Source organism: Narcine bancroftii, chromosome 9 (genome assembly GCF_036971445.1).
Source record: "Narcine bancroftii isolate sNarBan1 chromosome 9, sNarBan1.hap1, whole genome shotgun sequence".
NCBI classification, from domain to species: Eukaryota; Metazoa; Chordata; class Chondrichthyes; order Torpediniformes; family Narcinidae; genus Narcine; species Narcine bancroftii.
The window spans coordinates 71,473,155-71,496,887 of record NC_091477.1 but is presented as its reverse complement, the minus strand read 5'-3'; the positions used below and the strand labels follow the sequence as shown (position 1 = coordinate 71,496,887).

The window sequence follows — 23,733 nt, the reverse complement described above, 5'->3', positions numbered from 1 at the left end:
TGTAAAAATAAAGATACATAACCTACGTTTTGGGACTGACCCTTTCATCATGGTATGAGCAAAAAGTAAGCAGGTCCCTGAATAAAATGATGGGGGAATCAATGACCCATTTGTAGCATTATTAGGAGAGGAAATACAAAAAAATTAATTCTGCATTGTGTCTTTTATTGCATAAATGAACTAATAAACAGGGAGTGCATAAATCTGGACAGAAATGGGAGTTGGATCTGAATATTATAATTGATGAGCAAAGATGGTTAGATCTTTGTCAAGATAGCATGATAAACACTTATTGAACTAATCTATATTTTACATTATGATTTTTTACATCAGCTATATCTAACACTATAGAAACTCTATAGAATGAAATCAGATATATCAGATCAATGCTTTAGATGCGGTGAAGAAATAGGTCCTTTTTGTACATTCAACTTGGTCATGTCCTTTCTGGGTGGATTTACGAAACTTTTTGGAATAAGTTACAGGTATACTATTTCCATTAAACCCAGATTAATTTCTATTGGGAAACATAGAAGGAACAAGACCCAAACTAAAATTGTCAATATATCAAATGAATTTTGTTAAAATAGCATTGACAGTAGTGAGGGAATGTATTGCAGTGACTTGGAAATTGGACTTGTAAAAGATGGAATGCAGAAATCCAAAGCTAAATCTCATTATAGAAAATTACATATAAATTGAGAAATTAATACCAAATATTTTTGCAAATTTGGAGCCTGTATACACAAATTTTGGGTATAAATATAGAGAAATGTTTTTCCAGCCTCTTGAATCCTGTGTTAACTTTTTTCATTAAAATGAAAATGTTCATATAAAATCTGTTGAATTCCAATGTGCTGGGAGAGTGATACTCCAGGCAATCCAAGATGCTATGCTATTTCTTTCTCTTCTCCTTTTTATACTATATAATTTTTCATATGCATATATTAAGAGGCTGAGGGGTTGGGAGAGGGAGGGAAAGGGAGAGGTTATAACCATCACATAATGAATGAATATCTCTTCAGTTTGAATACTTTTATTGTATAATTATTAATTGCATGTTTGGAAACATTTTAATACAATAATTAAAAAAAAAATGATGGGGATCAAATGATCCTCCTTTTTGCTCCTACAAATCCTCCATTTATATAAATTGTAGTCCCACTAAGGATCTCCATGGCATATCTCTTATTACATCTTGGTCAAACAGAGACTGTTTTATCATTTGTTTTCTATTTACTTCAATCTACAGCATCAATGATAAATAATTTCTTTACTTATAAGATATGACTGTTACTACCATTTAGTGTGTTTTGGGTGCTCTAATTTGGGAGAAGCTTGAGGGAAGTCAGCCAGGAAGTAACAAGAATGGATGAACAAATGTTGGAAATATCCACACCATCATCAAGACTGGCTACATTGCCTGAAGATGTCAGTCTTGTATAATAAGGTTACAAACAATTCAATTTCAGAGAATTGCCAAACTAAATTGGTGACAAGTAAACTACCTGATATTGCACCTCATTACAACTTGTTATTGCAACTCATCAAAATATTATTGTCCATAGCTTAGGGTGCTTAACATTAATAATTCTTTTTAATTTACCATATTTTTTCTGATTTGCTCAAAGTGGTGGAAACTTTGTTTGAAATATTTGATCTTCACCAGAATGAAACCGGCAGCTTGGTTTTCACTGAAAAAAATCAAGAAATTGCTTTGTAGTTTGATTTATTTTAAATCCAGCAAATATATCTGTATTTTCCTGCAGTGAAATTTTCTGCTTTTTAGTATTAGTTACAAATAGTAGACAGCTTCTCCGAAAATCTTTCACTTCTCAACAATAATATTAACCCCAAATATACTATTTTAATTAAATAAATATTAAATCATATTTTAGCAAAATCATTATTTGAATTGCATGGTTTTGATATGGAAGCTTCTTTTTTAGAACATCACATTTTTAATTCCTGGTTTCTATGACTACATGGACCCAATAGATGATGGATTTCTACCATTACCTCCTCTGGAAGATGAAGCTGATGAAGTTGAAGTGTGTCGTAATGGTGAGGCAAGTAAAGGAGGGTGCCATAGTTACACAGTTCTATCTGACAACATGCCAGGTATGTTGAATATTGTAGTATTTGCTCTTTGCCTCTCTCGTTCAATGCTAATTATTGCCCTGTTCCTACTTTGCTGTTGTAATTAGTGCAGTAGTTGCATTGCTAACTAAATATAGAAGATGACGCCAGCAACTATAAATTATTTATTTAAAATTTGAGAACATTATATTACAATGAAATTGATTTAAAACACTGGGACTTTTGAAGAATTCCATGTAAACCGTTAAGTGTCTGCCACAAATGGTTGTTTTGGCTCAAAGCAAGCAACTGTCAGGAAACCTGCTGCCTTGCTAGATTAAAGGTATTAATTTGACTGAGTGATGTTAATTCTATATTGTTTAAAATAATGGATATTATTTTATGCAGAATGTCAACATTTTGGATGTTTATAAGTTGTTAGTGAAGGCTTTAAAACAAATCGTACTGAGTATTTATGTTATCAGTTGCTTTTGCCAGAATCTTCCATATATTAGTGACAATCTAATTTTTAGTTCTATACTAATATTAGAAAGATCTGCAACGTGAATCATCTTGGCTTTAATAATGAATTGTGTAAAGGAAATTCTATTTTTATTATTTGTCAAAAGGCAGTTCACAATTCCAACAATTTTTGTAAAGAGCTTTGCTTTGCAGTTGATCAGTGGCATATTCTGCAGAAGGCACTGCAAAATATGGTTGACTATCAAAATTTTGGACTGGGCTATTGTGTTTTAAAGAATTTTCAAATTTGGTAGGTGGTTTGTCTGTGCAGTAGAAAGGATACAGCAAAATTTATTCTTGGGAATACATCAGTTACTAAATATTTGCTCCAGTCATATTTTAAACAGCCAAAGTATCATTTCCTGATTGAATTTCATTTCATTCATCTTAATTTTTAAGAGTGTGTCTGTGGTCATCTGTAAATTTGCTGGTTTCTTGCCAGGTTACTCTATGGTCAAATACAAGGTAAATTGCAATGCCATAATAATCTGACAATGTTTGCTCTGTGTATCAAAATGCCAAGCAGCAATACAGATTTCTTCTGCTATCTGAAAGAAGAGCATTCCTATGAAACCTTTCGTAAGCCGAAATGGTGTACGACGAAAAAGTAATTACCATGAATTTACATGGGGAAAATTTTTTGAGTGTTCACAGACCCAAAAAATAACCTACCAAATCATATCAAATAACACAATCTAAAATAACACAAACCTATAGTAAAAGCAGCAATGGTATCATAAATAATGTATGTACAGTGTAGATTCACTTGCCAGAATCAGGAAGACAGTAAACACACTGGTGATGATGGTATGTTGGGCTGAGTCATTGGAGGTTGGAGTGGTAGGAGGTACAGGAGACTGGGGTGCAGGAGACATAGGAAGAGAGTCATCTACTGTATTAACATCTCATCGTCGTCTGAATCCGTCAGGGCTGGCTGGACACTAATGCCAATACCTTCTGTGTCTGCCTGCCTTGATGTCAAAGGTCAAAAATCATTGTCTGCTGTAGCTGATGTGAAAGGCTTGAAATAGGACAGTATGCTTGACTGCTCATGCCTTTTTCTATCTTGCAGTTCTTTGTTGGCACTCAAAACTTCCTGCAAACTTGATATAAACCTTTGTGCTCTTTCAAAAATAAAGTCATACTTTTCTGAAATCATTGCAACACTGTCAATCATAGTGAAAATCTCACGTAAATTCTTCACGTTCAGTTCCTAGATTACTTCACTTTGCTGCAAAGAAACGTTGAATGTGATTTTTTTTTTTGTAAAAAGCAAAAATCCTTTTCGGATTTCTTTCAGTTAGCGAAAACAGGTACAAATGTCAGTCTTTCATAAAAGCAAAGTGATGTAAAGTGAACTTTCAGAAAGTGGGGGATATCTATTTGCAATTGTTCACAGGAGCTGAAATGCACTAAGGCAAAGATTTGGCTCTAAGAAGGTGTGGCTATTCTGCTTTCAGTTAATAACTGGCATGGCATTAAGTAGACATGATGGAAAGTGCTGAGTTGGGAATACAGTACATTTGAAACTTGCCATATTTTGTGATGCAAAATACTGCTGGATTTTGAAGTATTTCAAAGTGCTTTGACTGGTCTGCGCTGAAACTTGCTTTGATTAAATTTCAGCAACAGTAGTTGTAAACTTGAGAACGCAAAGAATAAGAATCTGGAATCAATATTTCGAGGTACCAACGAAGAACAATGCAGTAGTTGATCTCCCATTAGGGAACAAGATAGGTCAGGTGACAGATGTATGTGTAGGTGAGCATTTTGGATCCAGTGATCATAATGTCATTAGCTTCAAGTTAATTATGGAAAAGGATGAGCGATCCTCATGTTGGGATTCTAAATTGGAAGAAAGCAAATTTTGTGGAAATGAGAAAGGATCGAGAAAGAGTGGATTGGGATATGCTATTTTCTGGCAAGCATGTGTTCAGTAAGTGGAAGGCCTTCAAAGGTGAAATTTTGAGAGTGCAGAGTTTGCATGTTCCTATCAGGATTAAAGACAATGTTAAAAGGCAACAAGAACCTTGGTTTTCATGGGATATTGGCGATCTGGTTAAGAAGAAGAGAGAGGTGTATAGCAAGTATAGGCAAAAAGGAGCAAATGAGAATACGAGGAGACTATAGAAATTGTAAGAAAATACTTAAGAAGGAAATCAGGAAGGCAAAAAGAAGAGGTTGCTTTGGCAGATAATGTGAAGGTAAACCCGAAAAGGGTTTCTACAAATGTATTAAGAGTAAAAGGAATAAGGGACAAAATTGGTCGTCTAGAAAATCAGAGTGGTTGTCTGTGTGGAGTCTCACAGGTGGGGGAGATCTTAAACAGTTTTTTTTTTTGCATCAGTATTTACTCAGGAAACTGAGAGTGTATAAGGAAGGAAGGGAAACCAGCAGTAGTGGCATGGAACATGTAGAGATTAAAGAGGAGGAGATGCTTGCTGCTTTACAGCAAATAAAGGTAGATTAAACCCCCCCCACCGGGCCTGACATGATATTCCCTCTGACCTTGAAGGAGACTAAGATAGAAATTGCGGAGCCCTGGCAGAAATATCACATGGGTGAGGTGCTGGAGGATTGTAGGGTAGCTCATGTTGTCCCTTTTTTTAAAAAAAAAAGCTTAAAAAAATAAGACAGGTAATTATAGGCTTGTGAGCTTGTCATCATTGGATTTATTGGAAGGAGTTCTGAGAGATAGGATATGTAGTATTTGGACAGTCATGGGCTGATTAAGGACTGTCAGTATGGTTTTGTGTGTGATAGGTCATGTTTAATGAATCTTGAAGATATTTTTGAGGAGGTTATCAAGAAGGTAGATGAAGAAAAGGCTCACATGGGAGGTTAGTTCAGAAAGTTATGACACTAGGTATCCATGGAGAGGTTGAAAAGTGGATTTGTAATTAGCTGTGTGGGAGAAAAGAGTGGTAGTGGATGATTGCTTCTCAGACTGGAGGCCTGTGACTAGTGGTGTGCCTCAGGGATCTGTTGGGAACATTGTTGTTTGTTGTCTATATCAATGATCTAAATGATAATGTGGTAAATTGGATCAGCAAGTTTGCTGATGACACAAAGATAGAAGGCGATGTGGACAGCGAGGAAGGTTTTTGAAGCTTGCAGAGGGATCTGGACCAAATGGGCAATGGGGCAAAAAATGGCAGATGGAGTATAAGTGTGAGGTGTTGCATTTTTGAAGGGGAAGCCACGGTAGGACATACACACTAAATGGTCGGGCACTGAGGTGTGTGGAGGAGCAAAGAGACCTGGGAATACAGAAATATTGTTCCCTGAAGGTGGCGTCACAGGTAGACAGGGTTGTTTTTTTTAAAATAGCTTTTGGCATCTTGCTCTTTATAAATCAAAATATTGAGTATAGTAGTTGTGATTTTATGTTGAAGTTATTTAAGACATTGGTGAAGCCAAATTTGGAATATTGTGTGCATTTCTGGTCTCCAAATTACAGGAAGGATATCAACAAGGTTGAGGGGGCAGAGAAGATTTACTAAGATGTTGCAGGGAAAGATTAAACAGGTTAGGACTTATTTAAGAAAAATGAGGGGAGATTTGATCGAGGTTTATGAGATTATGAGAGATATAGACAGTCGATGTGAGTAAGCTTTTTCCACTTAGATTTGGGAGATAAGTGCAAGAGGTCATAGTTTTAAGCTCAAAGGGGAAAGGTTTAGGGGTAAGTTCTCACTCAGAGTGGTGGGAGTGTTGAATGAGCAGCCATCTGGTGTGGTGAATGCAGGTTTGATCTTAAGAATAAATTTAGATACCTGGGATGAGAGAGGTCTGGAGGGTTATGGAATGGGAGCAGGTCAGTGGGACTAGTGTAATGGTGATCGGCACAGACTAGAAGGCCCAAATGTCCTTCTTTCTGTGCTGTAGCATTCTATGTCGTAAGAATCATTCTCTGATGATAAAACTTGCTTCTTACAAACTGATGTTTCTTTTTTTTTCTTTTTGTGATGTGTTTGGAATGGTTATATTTATATGGAGAAGACCAGGATGATTCAGGTGACAAAAACCCACTTTACAGTGACATCAAGATGTCTAATAAGCTCTCAGCAGTATCTGGTCCTGTGAAAAAAGGTACAATGCACTGAATAAGATTGGTGTGGGGAGGAATGGGAGTTAAATTAGATGTGCCACATCACTTTTCAGATAGAAGTTTTGTAATGACATGAGCTTTTTTGTTTTAAACATGCACAGCACAATATAATAGTGGGAGGAAACCGAAGCTCCTGGGGAAATCCCACGGAGACATGGGGAGAACATTCAAACTCCTGAACCCAGATTGCTGGCACTGTCACAGTATTACTCTAACTGCTACACTAACCGTGTGGAATTGGAATTTAATGCAATCGAAAAAATATTAAAACTTTGGTGCAACTTATTGGTCCCATCTTTCCTCCAAAAATATATATTCATCAGCCATGACTCTTTTGTGCATCGATTTCAGAGTTGGTGCCCACTCCTCAACAAAACATAGGATAACCCTTTCGTGCAGTTTTGAGGAAATGCCAAACGGTTGTCTTTTGGGTTAGATGTTATACTGAGGTCTTGTCAGGAATCCAAGTACAACTAAGCATTGCAGGCATAATTTTTAAACTTATGAGCAATGAACTTCTCCCTAAAGTTCTTTCCTAATATTTATCTCTGAAACAACACGACTCATCGCATATAAAGTGGATAAAGCCATCATGCTTTCAATTGATCCTTAGTACTGTACATGAAAATTAGCTGATGCATTTCTACCTTTCAACTGTCGCAGAGTTCTTTGCACACAGAGCATGAAGGGATTCTCAAGTTCTCTTTTTAAATTGACCCAAAAAAATTAATTGTTATGTAGCCAAATTATTGTGTGTAAACTTTATATTCTGTGAGAATACATACTGGATACTCAGTCATTCCTTATTCATGCCTTGTTGGAAGAGGTCTCTGCCTGTTTATATCTTGCTTTAGAAAATAAGTTACTGTATGGTGAAATGTGCTATTCCAGCAATTGTCATTTGATAAGTATTGCCCAATTGAATTTAAACAATGTACATTAGCTCCTGTTTTACCTTCTAATCTTTCTCACAAATTGTCATGTTGACAGAATGAAATTTTGTTGGAAACTTTAAACCATTTGTTAGACACATTTCTATACCATTGCATAAGATTGACAATTAAAGAAGTTTGAGAGATGAGAAATAGTGTTTTAACATTTAAATTGGTACTGTTTTTTTCCATTCAATTTATTTAAGTGCAGAGCAATATTTAATTGCTCAGTCTCGTAATTCCCTGATGAGAATTGTTAGAAAAATTACATCATATAATGGGTAGTGTAAATGATGAACTATTTTGCACTGGTCAACTAAGAAAATATGAACTATGAATCAATGTATTGTAATTTTAAAGGTTTTATAATACACAAGAAATATATTGAAGATGTATCAGTAAATAAATAATTAATACCTGTGGTGCATTTATTTGAGGAACTATCATTTCATGTGCTGTTAACTTAGAATTGTAGTGTTAGTGTTTACAATGTATGGTTTTTAATTTAGATTCCTATCTGTTGGTTGCTGGAAATAGAGCTTTTGTACTTCAGGAAAAAAACTCTGGAATAGATCCAGGTATCCCAATATTTACTGGAACCAATTTGAGGCTTAACAGTGATGGAAGCCTGCCCTCCACCACGTCTTCTCCGAAAGTCACCTCAACTCCTTTCAGCAGGTAAAATGATCCGATGTATGACCACAAACTCACTACATAACTAGGATTGTAAAACTAAAGCTTGCTGGAGTTTGTTTAATGTTGTCATCTATACAGGGTTAAATGTTTGTTATAAGCTGCTTTAAAAATTTGATCAGATTCATTTAGAGAAATTTTGGTTATTTTAATATTTCGTAGCTTGACAGAGTGGAAGTGAGATTTAGGAAATTACTTCACAATGTACTCTAATTAAAATAAAGAGCTGTCAGTGCTAAATTTAACAATCACAAGAACTCTCTCTGCTGTTGAAAAATACCTGCAAATTCCTGTACTTTCAAAAAAAGTGTGGCCAAGAATTACAACTGATGAATTTATTGTCAAGAAAAAAAATCTGACAAAAGATAATGACATCTTTTGAAATTATGAAATCTGATTCTTGCTCCAGGCACAAAATTAATGAGATTCAAGTAAATAGAAAGGAATATACTGAATAGGCTGTCAGTATATGTAGTTAATTGTCATCTTATTTTAAAGAGTTGAAAAGAATTAAAATGAAAGGATAGAAAAGTAAATTTCTTGGACTAGCTTTTGTTTGTGTGTAGGTTATAAATTTACAAGGGTTCTGCAAGGTTATTTTGATTCAAAGATTAATTTCAGAGCTTTTTTTGTTTGTGATTTATTGTGAAACCAAATGGAATCTGGTCTTGGAAAAGAATGCACTTTCTCAAGTTTATATTTTCAATTTATTTAAGGGCACTTTCCACAACACTGATATATTTTCACGCTACCCTTGCATTTGGATGACTAACAAGACTTGAGTGCGACTAGTTTAAGTTGTGCGTATGTGCATTTACCAGTTAGTGTGCAGATGTTGTATTATGCGGTTGTTAATGAGACTAAAGCGTCATCAAATGTTTCTTCTTTGCTGGACTTGAGTTTATACTCTCTGGTCCTAGGTGGCGATTTTAATTGTTGGTTAGATCCTGTTTTAGATTGTACATTTGTTAACTCTGCCACATTAAGTAAGTCTGCTTCATTAATTCATTTTTTTTAAGCAGATTATGGTATTTCTGATGTTTGCTGTACTTATTCATCTGACTATCAGTATTTTTTTTACATGTTCATCATACTTTTTCTTGGATTGATTATTTTTTTATTAATAATTAATCCCAGTAACTTGTTCTTGTGATTACCATAGTATTGTAATATTGGATCAGGCCCCTGTTATATTATCAATGATTTTCAATAATTTTTCTCAAGCAAAAAGACATTGGCATTTCAATTCAGCTTTACTATCAAATAGTGACTTTGTGAAATTTATGAATGAGCAGATAACTTTTTTGACACTGTCTCATTGGAAGCTTCCAGTTTGGTTGTATGGGATATCTTGAAAGCCTTTCTTAGAGGACAAATTATTTCTTACACTGTTAATTTTAAAAAAAAAAGGAAGACCAATAAAGAAAGATTAGAATTAATTAAATTAAACAAATAGATGAACAATATGCTCAACTTAAAAATCTGAAATTATATTAAAAGTGAATTGAACTTAAAGCTAAATTTGATCTTCTTTCAACATATTAAATGTCAACTTCTGGAGACCAAGAATCAATTTTATGTTCATGGTGATGTTATGAACCCAGAGGACCCATAAACCCAGCAGCAATAGATTTTCACCAAGACAATGGTGAACAAAATTTGATTTTAATTATCTTTAAACATGAAAACAGATTCAGACTTTAACTTATCCCTATTGTCTTAACTAACCTAACTTAACCCCCTTCTAATTCTAAGCACACATATATGTAATGCGTGTGTAAGTTCAGAAAAGTTCTTTGGTTCACAGTTCAATCTCACTTCTCATTCCTCCAAGTTCACAGGTTGCAGGCAATTCTTATACTGTGCACAGAATTTAACATTTATAAAGTTCACCAGGCTTTGGTGCTTGAAAGGTAAATGGTTACCACTCAGGAAGGTTCTTGTTGGTTTTCAGAGAGAGATTTGTTATTCCAGGGCATCCACAACTGATTCCTTTTTAATCAGCCACTCCAGTGTCTTGCTGACAAAACTTGCCCCTCCAGAGTTCTCCAGATGATAACCTCTTTCTTCAGGTCACCATAGATTGTCCTTTTGTTTTTCTTTTTTTTTGTTTATTTATTTAATATTTCACTGTGAACTACTACAATAATAATTTATACATTCATCATTAAAATGTACATAGTGAAATTTTTCCCCTTTTTTCTACCACCCTCCCCACCCCATAATATAAAGTAAAAGGAAAAAAGAAAAATAAACAATAAAAGAATACATAGGAAAGAGGTTGTCATCTTAAATTTTATATTTAAGTATTTTTATATTTGTCATTTATTATTTCTCTTATTCCAAGTGAAACATTAGACAGCCAGTCCTCTTCTTGCATGAAACGCAAGGGCTTTGACCAGGCCTTCTTCCAAAATGGGGCATTCTACGAGCTTGCGAACTTGTCCTGTTCCAGCTGCTGTCTCTCTCTCTCTCTCTCTCTCTCTCTCTCTCTCTCTCTCTCTCTCTCTCTCTCTCTCTCTCTCTCTCGATCTCTCTCTCTCTGCTTGTTTGACTCTCTTTGCTTGCAAAACTGCATGACCCTCTTAGAACAGCAAACTCTCTTCCAAACAGCAGCTCCAACATGCTCTTTCATCTGTTCCCTTTTGTAAACAACAATCCATTAGTGAAGTCTCTTGAGCACTCTTCAAAACTCTTGCAAAAGCTCTGAGGCTCTGATATGTCTAGCATTAGGCAGAGCTCCAGTATTTCAAATAAGATCTGTTTTAAAGTGTTTGTCTGTAACCTACTCAAACAAAAATTTCACACTTTATCTCCTAAAAACATATCTATATACTCTGTCATAGTGATAAATCTGGCAAGATTTTAGCCAACCAATTAAGTGGATTGGAGCTAAGCGATATATTACAAAGATTTGTAAGGATAATGGTAACATTACTGCAGATCATTCGGAAATAAATGATACATTTAGAAAGTTTTATTCTCTCTACTCAACATAATAGTTTGATGAATTTCCTAGATCGGTGATATATTCTCATGATCTCCTTGGAGAATCAAATTAGATTAGATGAGCCAATATTGCAGAAGGAAATAGTTGTTGTTGATTTCTCATTACAATCTGGAAAGTCTCCAGGACCTGATTAGGTTTCTCGTGGAGTTCTTCAAATAATTTGCCCTTGCCTCCCTTGGGTATGGTGTTATCTGACTCATTCAAGCAGGGTAAAATTCGAGGATCCTTTAATGAAGCCTTATAGCGAAGAAAGATAAAGATACAACCGAATGCTCCAACTAAAGACCAATTTTTTTATTGAATGTTAATGTTGAAATTCTAGCTAAGGGTTTGGCCAATGGGATGGAGAATATTTTACCATTAATTATTTCTGAAGATCAGACAGGTTTTATTAAAAATTAGTATTAATATTTTAATATGTTGCTTATTGAATATTTTTATTTGCCTTCTAATAAGGCTCCTGAATGTGTTCTTTCACTAAATGATTGGGTAGAATGGTTGTATTTCTTCAAGATCTGAAAATTTTAAAATTTTAGTCCTGGTTTCATTACATGGATTATATTGCATTCATGCCCTACTACTTCAATTCTTACCAACTTACAACAGTTACAACCTTTTAACCTTCAATGACATATTCGTCAAGAGTGCCCTTGAAGTCCACTACTTTTTGATTTGGCTATTGAGCTCCTAGCGATTGCATTTCATGAGTATAAGGATCTTTCAGAGATATGGAGCAAGGGAATTGAACATAAAGTTTCTCTTCATACAGATGAACCTTTTCAGTTTTCAGGTTATAGATTCAATTTGTGTAAAAGTTAACTTTTTCCCTTGAACACACCATCATTACTGTATGCTAGTTCTCCTTTTAAGATTGTTAGAAATCAATTCACTACAATTACTCGAATAATAAACATCTTTTTAAAGAAAATTTCCTTACTTTGTTAGTTTTTTACAAAATGGTTGTTAATATTAATTCCATTAAAATGAATATTTTACCCAAATTTTTATCTTTTTCAATCAATACCAATTTTTATCCCTAAATTTTTTTTGATTCGAATATATTATTTTGTATATGGAAGGGTAAACACTCATTTAAATAAAGTATATCTGCAAAAATCTAAAAGAAATTGAGGCATGGTGCTACCTAATTTCAGCTTTTATTATTGGGCAGTCAATATATGTTGCCTTGCATTTTGGTTACATTTTTATAATTGTGATGACCACCCATTATTGGTAGCAGTGAAATTGAATTTTCTAAAAATATTTCCAATTTAGCACTTCTTGGATCTTCCACTTCTTTCAACTAAGTTAATTGATAATCCTATTGTTAAGCATTCTGTAAGAATATGGGTACAATTTAGAAAACATTTGGGATTTTACAATTTGTGGTGAAACCATTGTTAATACTGTTTGGCCCCCCTTGCTGATTATACCTGTGGCTCCTCTCCCTTGATTCCCCTAATAAAGGCAGAAACACCATAACCCCTCCCCCAGAACAAGCTCCGGTCTCGGTCCAGCAACATGAGATGTGCCTTCTGTTTATGGTAATAAAAGTCTATCAGCCAGGTAACTTCAAGTCCTTGGAGTTACTGATAGTGCATCAATTTTATTACCATAATTTTTTTTTTAGAATGGATAAGTTGCTGAGATCAGAGGCTGGAAATGGACGTGTTTCTGCAGACCTCCACAGCGATCATTCAATCCAATGCAGACAAGCTGCACTTATTATTCTTGTGGGTCAGGCACTGCGTTTACCCAATGATCAGAGTCTGCAATACATTCACCAAAGCAATGGACATTCTGAAAGGCCAATACCTGGTCATGTGTAAGCAGCAACCCAGGGAGTTGATCGATGATTACCTTTGGGTCCTGCCAAACCTTGAACAGGCCTGCAGCTACAAGGCTGTATCAGTACATGAGTTGCCTATGTAGCAGGCATCAGATTGGATTACATTTGTCAGTGTCTGCTAGAACAGGGTGAGCTGAAGCTGTAGAAAGCCATTAAACTAGCTAAAACTCTGGAAATAGCCCTTTGCAATGTGGACTCTTTCTCAGCCATTAACGGGGCCGCCACATGGGGAACACAGACTCCACCATCTTGGGACATGGGATCGTAGGCTGCCTCGCGTCCTGGCCTGAATACGGCTGCCGCTGCCAGCAAGCACCTGAAGTGTTACCTCTGCATCCAACAAAGCACCCCTAGAAACACTGCCTGGTGAAGGACGTGGTCTGTTTCAGCTACGAGAGGAAGGGACACTATGTGAAGGTATGCAAATCCAAGCAATCTTCTAACCCAAGCAGCATTGACTGAAGGCAGAGAGGGACACCACCATCTTGTCTGTGGGGGTTGCTGTCTTGGATGATGTCACTTCTGACAAACAACTGCAGCACCGCATGGGGGCCGCTGTGTTGGACCACGGCATCTTACCAGACAAGAAGTCACGACAGCGGATCAGACAGCGATGCTCCTCTCACTTCAGTCACCCAACCAAAGCAGCCTCATCAGCTTGCCAAGTTAATGATAGACATTTAGGTAAATGGGCGCAAGATGAGGTGTCTTTTAGATAGCTGGAGGATGGAGAGCTTCATCCACCCTGACACGGAGCAGTGTTTCTCCCTCACAATGAGGCCAGTGAGTTACTGAGTCTCCATTGGCCTCTCCATGGTAGAGAGCCACGGCAGCTGCGTAGTGACACTGACTGTGCATGGCCCAGAGTACAAAAATGTAAAACTCCTTGTGATTGTCACAGCTCTGTCCACCCATACTACTGGGGTTGGACTTTCAGAGCCACCTTAAGAGCATCACTCTGGAATACGATGGGCTCCATATCCCCCTGGCTTCACGGTCTACAACCGACAATTTTTAAACTGCCTGCCCTCTCCTCTGATTGTGGGGTCTCCACCTACCGGATTTCTCTCATTTCTAACCCTAACCCAATCTCACACCCGACTGTAAGCCCATCACCACCAAGAGCAGGTGACACAGTGCTGGGGACATGGCCTTTATTAAATCAGAGGTGAGACGGCTCCTGGCCAAGGGGATCATCGAACCGAGTACCAGCTCAGGTAGTGGTGGTTAAGAGTGGGGACAAACACCAAATATTTATCGACTACAGTCAGATCATTAACAGGTTTATACAACTGGACGCATAACCCCTCCCTCGCTTATCTGACATGGTAAACCAAATTGCCAAATATTGGGTATTTTCCACCATTGACCTAAAGTTGGCATACCATCAGCTCCCTATCCACTTGGAAGACTGCCGGTATACCACGTTCGAGGTGGATAGCTGCTTCTACCACTTTATGAGAGTCCCCTTCTTCTAGAGGGAGATAGACCAAACATTGGATGAGCACAGGCTGCTGGCCATGATTTTCAGGACCATGATGCCAACCTCTGAAAATTCCTCTAGACAGCCAAAGTATTAACCTCACCTACAACAAAAATAAATGTGTATTCCGATAATCACACCTGGCTAAACTCAGCTGCAATTTGGAGAATGGAGTTATTGCCCCCGATCCTGACCACATGTCACCTTGAAAGTTTTTCCCCTGTTATGCTCAGTGGGTCCCCAACTATGTGGATAAAGCCCATCCCCTCGTAAAAAGCCACCTCCTTTTCCCTTGTCAGCAGAGGCCCATGAGGCCTTCAGCTACATCAAAGATGATATTGCCAAGGCTATGATGCACGCTGTGGATGAATCCACCCTGTTCCAGGTGGAGAGGGATGTGTCTGACTTTTCCCTGGGTGCCACACTTAACCAGGCAGGCAGATCTGCAGCAATTTTCTCCTGCACCCTCCAGAGCCCAGAGATCCAGCACTCCTCCATCAAGAAGGAGGAGGAGTTGGTGCACTGGAGGCACCAACTTGCCAGCAAATTATTCACCCTGTTGACTCACCAACGTGCAGTCGCTTTCATGTTCAGTATAAGCAGCGGGGTAAAATCAAGAATGACAAGATTCTGAGGTGGAGAATCAAACTCTCCACCTACAACTATGATATCTTGTACTGGTCCAGAAAGCTCAAGGAGCCTTTGGATGCCCTATCTCGAGGGACTTGAGCCAGTGCATAGGTAGACCATTTACAAGCCTCCCACAATGACCTCATCAGGTTCTTCCATTTCATCAAAGCCTGTGACCTCCCCTATTTGGTTGAGGACATCAGGACAATGATCAGAAACTGCCAAGTCTGTGCAGCGTGCATACTTCTCGCCAGACAGGTCACACTTGATTAAGGCCACCTGCCCCCTTGAGTGCCTGAGCATGGATTTCAAGGAGCCCCTGCCCTCTTTGAACCACAACATGTACTCGCATTTCTATTTTTCCATTCCCTGTCTGGACATGACTGCTGCCACTGTCATTAAAGCCTTGCGGAAACTCTTCACCCTGTTTGGATACTCCTGCTATATTCATAGGCACTGGGGGTCCTCCTTCATGAGTGATGAGCTGTGCCAATATCTGCTGGCCAGAGATATCACCACAAGCTGGATCACTGTCTTGAAGGCCATCCTCCTAGTCCTGAGGTCAAAAGGCCTGCCTATCTCCCACTGGCAAAAGCTCTTCCCCGAAGCGCTCCATGCAGTCAGATCCCTCCTGTGCACCGCCACCAATGCCACCCCACGTGAAAGGTTATTTCCCTTCCTCAGGAAATCTGCATCCGGGACTGTCATCCTGGTTGATGTCCCCAGGGCCAGTCCTGCACCAGAAGCATGTGAGAAACCATAATTCCAACACACTGGTTGAGAGGGACCACTTCCTCCACACCAACCCCCAATACACCTATGTGACGTACCTAGATGGGCACAAGGACACTGTCTGGGATCTGGCACGCATTGGAATCTGGCCGACATCCCCCACCCCACCCCACAGCATACCACATCACCCTATTCCAGCCCTTGCCCCAACTGTCTCAGTTCAGTTGCTAGACACCCCACTCATGGTCACAAAGGCAGACAAGACCCACAGGACAGATTGAACGTGATGGACATGGAACCCACTTCACCCCACTGGACTTCTTTTAAAAGAGGGGGTAAATGTGGTGGAACCACTGTTAATAATGTTTGTAGGAGTGTGGCTGGCCCGCCCCTTGCTGATTGTACCTGTAGCTCCTCCCCCTTGATTCCTCTAATAAAGGCAGAACCGCCATATTCCCTCCCTCAGAACAAGCTCTGGTCTCTGGTCAGCAACATGAGACATGCCTTCTGTTTATGATAATAAAAGCCTATCAGTCAGGAAACTTCTAGTCTTTTGAGTTATTGATAGTGCATCACAATTTTTCTCTAAGTCTTATTTTATCTAATTTTTTTCAACTTTTTTTACATGACTTTGTCTTTCAGGAATGGCAGAGAGCAAGTATTCAATGTTTTACAGATCTTTTTTATTGACAACAGCTTTGTATTATTCGAACAACTCTCTGAAAAGTTTAATTTGCCCAAAACTCATTTCTTCAGATATTCGCAAATTAGGCATTTTCTTCAATCTCAGATTTCTGATTTCTCTGGAATTCCTGATGTGAACTTTGCAGCTTTCTCATAAAGATTTAATATCTATTATTTGTTAAGTTACTATGTTATTTAAAATTAAGAATTCCTGGGAACGGGAATTAAACCTTTCAATATCAGATGAAGTTTGGGGTTTAATTTTTAAGTTGGTCGATAACAATTTGCTCGTCATTGTTTACTACAATTTAAAGTTGTACATAGGGTGCACATATCCCAAGCTATATTATCACATTTTTATCCAGACATAAATTCTTGCTGTGATAGATGTAAGAGAGGAGAGGCTTCTTTAATTCGTATGTTCTAGACTTGTCCTTGACTGAAAAAATACTGGAGAGATGTCTTCTCTACCTTATCTTTAATTCTTATTATAAATTTGGAACCATATCCTTTGGTTGCTCTTTTTGGAACAACAGGAAGGCACTCCATTAAATATTGAACTCTATCCTTTGCTTTTCTTTTGGCTTAGTTGGAGAGATGCTGTCCCGCCCACTCATGCTCAGTGGCTGAGAGACATTATGTCGTATTTAAACTTGGAAAAGATTCGTTATTCAATTAATAATTCGGATAAGATTTCAAATGCTGTGAGGGCCATTTATGAGTCATTTTCTTCGACTTTAATATGATATAATAATGCTTGATCTTTATTTCTTTTCATTTTAAGTATTAACAATGCTTAATATATAACATTGATAAAGTAGGGATGGGGCTTGGATTTTTCTTTTATTGGGATTAATATGTTTATGAATTGTGGATATATATTATGATTTCTGTATCATTTTTAATGATGTAATCTTTTATTTCCACTTAACACTCCACAATTGTTTTTTGTACTTATGTTTTTTCTGCTTTCTAATCAAAATTAATGAAAATATTTTAAAAAATAAGTTTCATCCCATGTGGAGGGCTTGGATTCATTCCCAATGCACAGAAGTTAAAGGAAAATGTTTAACCCTCTCCACACAACCCAATTTCTGGTCAAAATGGGTGAATTACTTTGTGTGGTATTTTGCTCTTGTCATTTTAAAATGATAACATTTCAATCTTAAGATAACTTTATTGTTCAACATGATTCACCTATTTCGATAACATTTTGTCATTTCAGGCCAGGGAATGATGACACAAATGAAATGAAGATCCAAGTGAAGCAACTTCAGCATGTGAAAGAGAACAGTAATCCCTTGCTGATTTTGGAAAGTGCGACCAACAAAATTTTTTTATCACCATCCATTACTGAGGCTGGTTCTAAACAAACAAATGAATGTTCATCTTCGTTTGAAGAAGTAAATCCTGAGGAACCCAAGAAGCTTTTGGTTGCAAAGGACTCATCTGTGGCACTCAGCTCTGCTAGTGTGTGTGGATATTGTCCAGTCTCTGAGGCATCAGCAGTATTCTGTCATTGCTGTGAAGGTGTGGGCACAATACCAAGTTCATCAATTCTGAACCCATTTTTGCTCCTTTCCAGTCACCAAACCAGTTTGTCAGGAGAAAAAATGGGCTGTTCAAAACAAGAAAGCAAACTTCTTGAACATCATGGCAATATCTGTGATTCCCTGGGGACTCCTACCCTAGATGAAAAGTTGCCTGGTAATAGGATCTGCACTTGCAAAATTCATCTGAAACCTGAGGAAGATAAAATTGCACATCATAATTGTCTTGATGGTAGATGTCATGAAGTACATGTGGCTGATGAAGAAGCTTTGAAGCAACAAGTCTTTGATGCACTTCAGCTGTCATCTGAAAACCACAAAGAGCAAACCACTGTCTACAAAGAAAGTCATGACGTGATTTCTTCAGGCAAGTTAAATCCTCCAGTAAATCTATCTGCAAGGAAACTAGTGAGGTGTGGCCCAAATATTGAAAACCAACCAGAGGCTGATGTAAATCAAATATTGTATGGTCTTAAAGACCTGGACCTCAGCAGTGACTCTGAACTTGCTTCTATCGATCATTCAGGCACTTCTTGCACAACCTCAGAACTTCTCAGGACTCCATCACCTTGCATGGTTAATTTGAACCTCGAATCAGAACCTGGGAAAAGTAAAATGGCTCCTCTGAAAGAATTTAGTTCACCTACTTGTTTCCAAAGTAAAAACCTATCTCGTCAATGCACAGGACCATCATCTGTTTATTCAAATGTGACCACTGCTCTGCCTGATGGATCAATTTACAGCCAAGATGACCTGTGTAGTAGTGAAATAAGTGCCACTGAACACTCATTGAAGCACAGTTCTTTTCTGGAAATTGTGGGAAATAAGGGTAAACTGAAGGGCCATGCAACATCAACACCAAAATCCCAAAGATACTTGAACAGAAAGATTTCTTTAAAGGCCGATTATGAAATTGGTGAGGGAAACTATACTGGAAATTGCTATCACAGGGATGGTTCCAGACTATGTAAGTAATTTTAACATTAAAGATGTAATGTTCCTGTAATGAATATTAAAATCCTTGTATACATTATTACTATCATTGTTGGGTCCTATTGTGTCATTTGAGGAATAGGTCATATTGAACACTGCATAATAGGGTCACAGTACAAGCTTGCTATAAATCAGAGTATAAAATTCTTGTTGCGAGAAAGCCTAACGTATGTTTGTTTTTTAAAATAAAATCCACTTGTACTAAATACTGCATATATGTGCATAAAAGTGTTTATCTAGTTTGTTTCCATTTCTTGCATCCAACTGATTACTTTTTTAAAAAAAAATCACTTGATAAATTGTAACTAAACATATTCAGTTAAAGACTGTGATTCTGGGAATATGAATGATCATTAACTAGGTTCTAAAACTAACAAAGAGAAGCTGGAGGGACTCAATACATAAACTCCAGCATTTTTGCATATTGCCCTCAACCACAGCATTTGCAGTTACTTGTTTAGCTGGAGGGACTCAGTGGTTCAGGCAGCATCCATGGATTAAAAATGTTAGTTCTAGTTTCTGGTTGGGACCTTTTTTAAAAAAAAAAAAAAAAAAAATAAAATAATGAAATCGGAACATGAGGTACCAAGCAGGGGAAAAGGGTGGAATGAAAATTGGGAGGGGCTAAAAAGTGATCGGGTATTGGACAAGATGGAGAAGCATGTAGAGGGAGACTTTGGGAAAGGGGTAAGATCATAAAGAAATGTAAGATTGCAAGTTGATGAAGAAATGGAAACCAGAACAAGATGGAAGTGGGGGATATCTGAATTTTGGAAAAATCATTTTGTCCTGTTCAGTTTAAGGCTGTCCAGGAGGAATATGTGTTCATCAAATTTTATGTTTGGCCTTGGCCTTGCTATAGATCATGCCGAGAGAGACTTGTGTAGAGATTGGTTAGTGGAATTAAAAGGGTTAGCATCAGTTCCAGCTTGGACCCACAGAGAGCAGATGGTTAATGAAACAGCTGGGTAATCTATGCTTGTTCTAATTGATATATAGGAAGCCACATCAAAGGCTGTAGTTTAGGTTGGACAATGTTTGTGGGACCTGAATTGAGGTGTGAGAAGGGGTGAAAATGTAGAGCAAATTTTCCCTGAGCTATTCCTGCCCCTTTGCTTAAACAATGCCCTGTAGTTTATGATATCTCTGCTAAGGAGAAATGTTTCTCACTATCCTTTGTATCTATACCCTCAGAATTTTATCAATCAAGTATCTACTCATCCTTAACTGCTCCAAAGAATCCAGTCTTGCCTTGGAGCTGAATCACCCCAGGCAATATTATGGTGATTTTTCTCTGCAACCTTTCTAGTGCAATCACATCTTCCATTAGTCTGACAGACAGGACCTGTGACCTTGTTAAAATTTTAATAGTTGTACCATAACCTCCCTAGATGACTTTTCAATATCTTGGCTAATTTCAGACTCCAATTAATCATCTTAGATTAGTTATTCTTCCTCATAATTTTCAGGTTTGAATTCCATTTTTTTGCTCACCATACCAATGTTGTTTTATATCTGAAGGCTGGTCTCCTTACTATCACAAACACCAATTCTTGTATCTTCCATTCTGAATTTCTATGCTAAGACCTGAAAAACTTCTACAGATCCAAATTAGTAGTTGAATAGAAAGAATAAAGTAAATCTGAAGTAGCAGATCTAGAGTTCAGAATAATGTGAAAATTGAGACAAATTTCTTTACACGGCCAATAATCAATTGAAATCGATGGTTGTGTACATTGAATTTATTTAAGAAAATATATGAATGCTATAATGGAGTTCTCAGGAAGAATGAAATCAGTTGTAACCTTTTTTCAAATGTTATTGTTTATTACTTGAAGAGTATCAAGATGTCGGAACTTGTCACGTCCACCAAGTTGATGCTGGTTAATCTGAAAAGAATAGCTTGTTCTGATTATATTAATGTCCAACAAATAAATTCATGAGTTTCATGCTGGAACCTGCATTTGACTCTTTCCCTGGTTGCTATTTTGGAAATGTATATTTATCATTGAAAGAAATAATATGGAATAAGATGATCTTGTGTGAACAAGAACCTGACATTTATATGCAAACTGCACCTTCTTGTCCCAGGTATTACATTTCAGGTCAAATGTCTAAATTTGCAAGATGGAGGAAAATTGTATTGTGTGTGGGTTGTATGGGATCAAACTCCGAGTCGGAGAGAGGCTGCACTGAAGAATCTTTTGATGTCTACTTTGAACAGCACTTCCCTATCTGCAGAGCACTCTATCAGCCTGGGAGAGGTCAGTCATGTAAATAAAACTGATTAATTTTTGTTTTACATGATGTATTTTAGCCGGTGGACATTAAGACTGCTGTAGGGAAAGGAGCTTATGGAGGTATTAAGAATGGTACTGGATGTGTGGGTGTTGTCAGGTTCATACAGAGCATATAAATTGAATGTGTAGAATATTGTAATATACAGGTATGTGATATTTTTACAAAATCAGGTGTTGCCTCATAATCAAATAATTATTTCCCAATGTTTCTAGCACTGATCTGTCTGTAGCTAACAATACCTTGTGGTTTGGATTTTCCAAAGTACAGATTGACTAGTGTTCCCATGAGTAGTTCTTATCTTTCTATTTCCTTCCTTGGCAAATGTGAATTTTCCAATGCTGATATTTAACATATTTAAATTTGCAAGCCTAGTATTAAATCTACATACCTTCAAGTGTAAGGATTAAATTGGAAAGAATTAATTAATTAAATGGTTTCTGTTGGCAGGAGCCAAGTGGATTCGACTTAAAATCATAGCCAGGCCATTTAAGAGATGTTAGAAAATGCTCACTGCGCAAGAAATTAAAACTTGCACAAAAAATAGTAGTTGTCATCCAATAAAAATTTATATTTGATGTTAGCACATATTTGACGACCATGGTGATAACATGGTCTTGAGGTGCAGAATAACCATGATCTGTCATCAGTTTGAGGGATTGAATGCCCTCCTGTTTCCATATTCAACAGATAGAATTTTTAAAAAAATCTTGTGGTCTTGATGCAAAACAAAAATAATCCAATATATTGGAAATAAAAACAGATAACAGACAATGCTGCATCTCCTTCAAAGTTAGATATGTCTCATGAAAAAGCATTGAAAAAAAATTACCGTCTCAATGTTTCAGCAGGACTGATTTACTGCATCCGTGCTCTCTTTGTGCCCTTCTCTACATCAGAGAAACTGGGTGCAGATTGCGAGATGTCTTCGCTGAGCACTTCCGTGCCATTCGCACCAGTGACAGGGACATCCTTGTAGCCAACCATTTGATTTCTTTGTCATACTCCCACACTCGTATGTCTATCCTTATGTACTGTCCCACCAACACGACCTGCAAATTGGAGAAGCAACACTTGATTTTCCATCTGGGCTCTCTGCAGCCAGATAGCATTAACATCAACTTTTCCGGTTTCTGCTAACCTGTTCTCTTCCCCTCTCTCCTCCCTTCCCTTTTCCAGTTCTCCCTCCCTTCACCTAGCCATCCCTCCTCCCCTTGATTGCTACTGTCTCCTCCCTCCCTTCTCCACCTATCACTTTCTGCCTTTGTGACAACCTCTCCCCCACTTAATCTTTTGTTCGGATGCCTGCCAATATTTTTCCTTACTTTGATGGGGTCAAGCCCAAAGCAGTGGTTATGTATACCTTTGCTGTATAAAGGACACTGCTTGACCTGGTGCGTTTCTCAAGCATTGTGTTTTTACTTCAAACACTGTTTCCAGATTTTCATGTTTTACTCCTGTCTCAATCCCTTTGCTTCAAGGTGCCACCTGCAGTCTCCTCATGCTCATATATATGAGATCCATGCTTGGATGGGGCTATCTTGCTGGCCTGATGCATCACACAAACCAGGGTCTGTAATAGTTGAAGATAATTAAACAGTTATTAAATGAATTTAACATTCAAAGATGCATTGAAAAAAATAAAGTTGTCTGATGTAATTTATCAGAATTAACAGACTCACAAAACATTTTTACTCTAATGCAGTCATTTTATTACCTTTTTTTTCGTCTTAATCCATTTGCATGTTTCTTGAACAAGATGGCCCTAAAACTAGGATTCATTAGCCTCACTCACACAATAGCCTGTTTCTCTATACTTACAACCAATGGATAATTTCACATTTCTTAGTCTGCCATTTTATCCTAATCCCTTTGCCATCTATTTGTGCCCTCACAAATTTTTTTTTCCTGTTATTCTGTTGTCAAACTTTTATGCAATGCATTCCTTCCATCCCTTTATCCAGCATATTAATATAAATTATAAATTGCTTCTGGTATACTGTTTGATACAACTCGTCAAACACCATTTCCCTTTTTTAAATGATGAATGTTGAATCCATCCAGCTGCATTAGTTGCTGGTTATCCTTGCAGCCATTTGTTTTGATTAAGGGAATAGCACTTTTAATTCTCCAGACCTTCGGCACCATCCCAGTATCTGCAGATGTT

General features: G+C 37.4%; 1 protein-coding gene across 4 annotated transcripts in view; it reads left to right on the top strand.

Annotated features, from left to right (window-relative positions):
- pask (PAS domain containing serine/threonine kinase) overlaps positions 1-23,733 on the top strand; it is a 90,651-nt gene that overhangs the window by 47,920 nt on the left and 18,998 nt on the right. For 3 of the 4 annotated variants that reach the window (XM_069896410.1, XM_069896409.1, XM_069896412.1), the window contains exons 9-13: positions 1,950-2,121; positions 6,604-6,693; positions 8,154-8,322; positions 17,951-19,242; positions 21,360-21,532. In XM_069896410.1, the coding sequence (XP_069752511.1) occupies positions 1,950-2,121; positions 6,604-6,693; positions 8,154-8,322; positions 17,951-19,242; positions 21,360-21,532 (1,896 nt within the window). The remainder of the gene's footprint in view (positions 1-1,949; positions 2,122-6,603; positions 6,694-8,153; positions 8,323-17,950; positions 19,243-21,359; positions 21,533-23,733) is intronic. The other variant, XM_069896411.1, reaches the window with a different exon arrangement.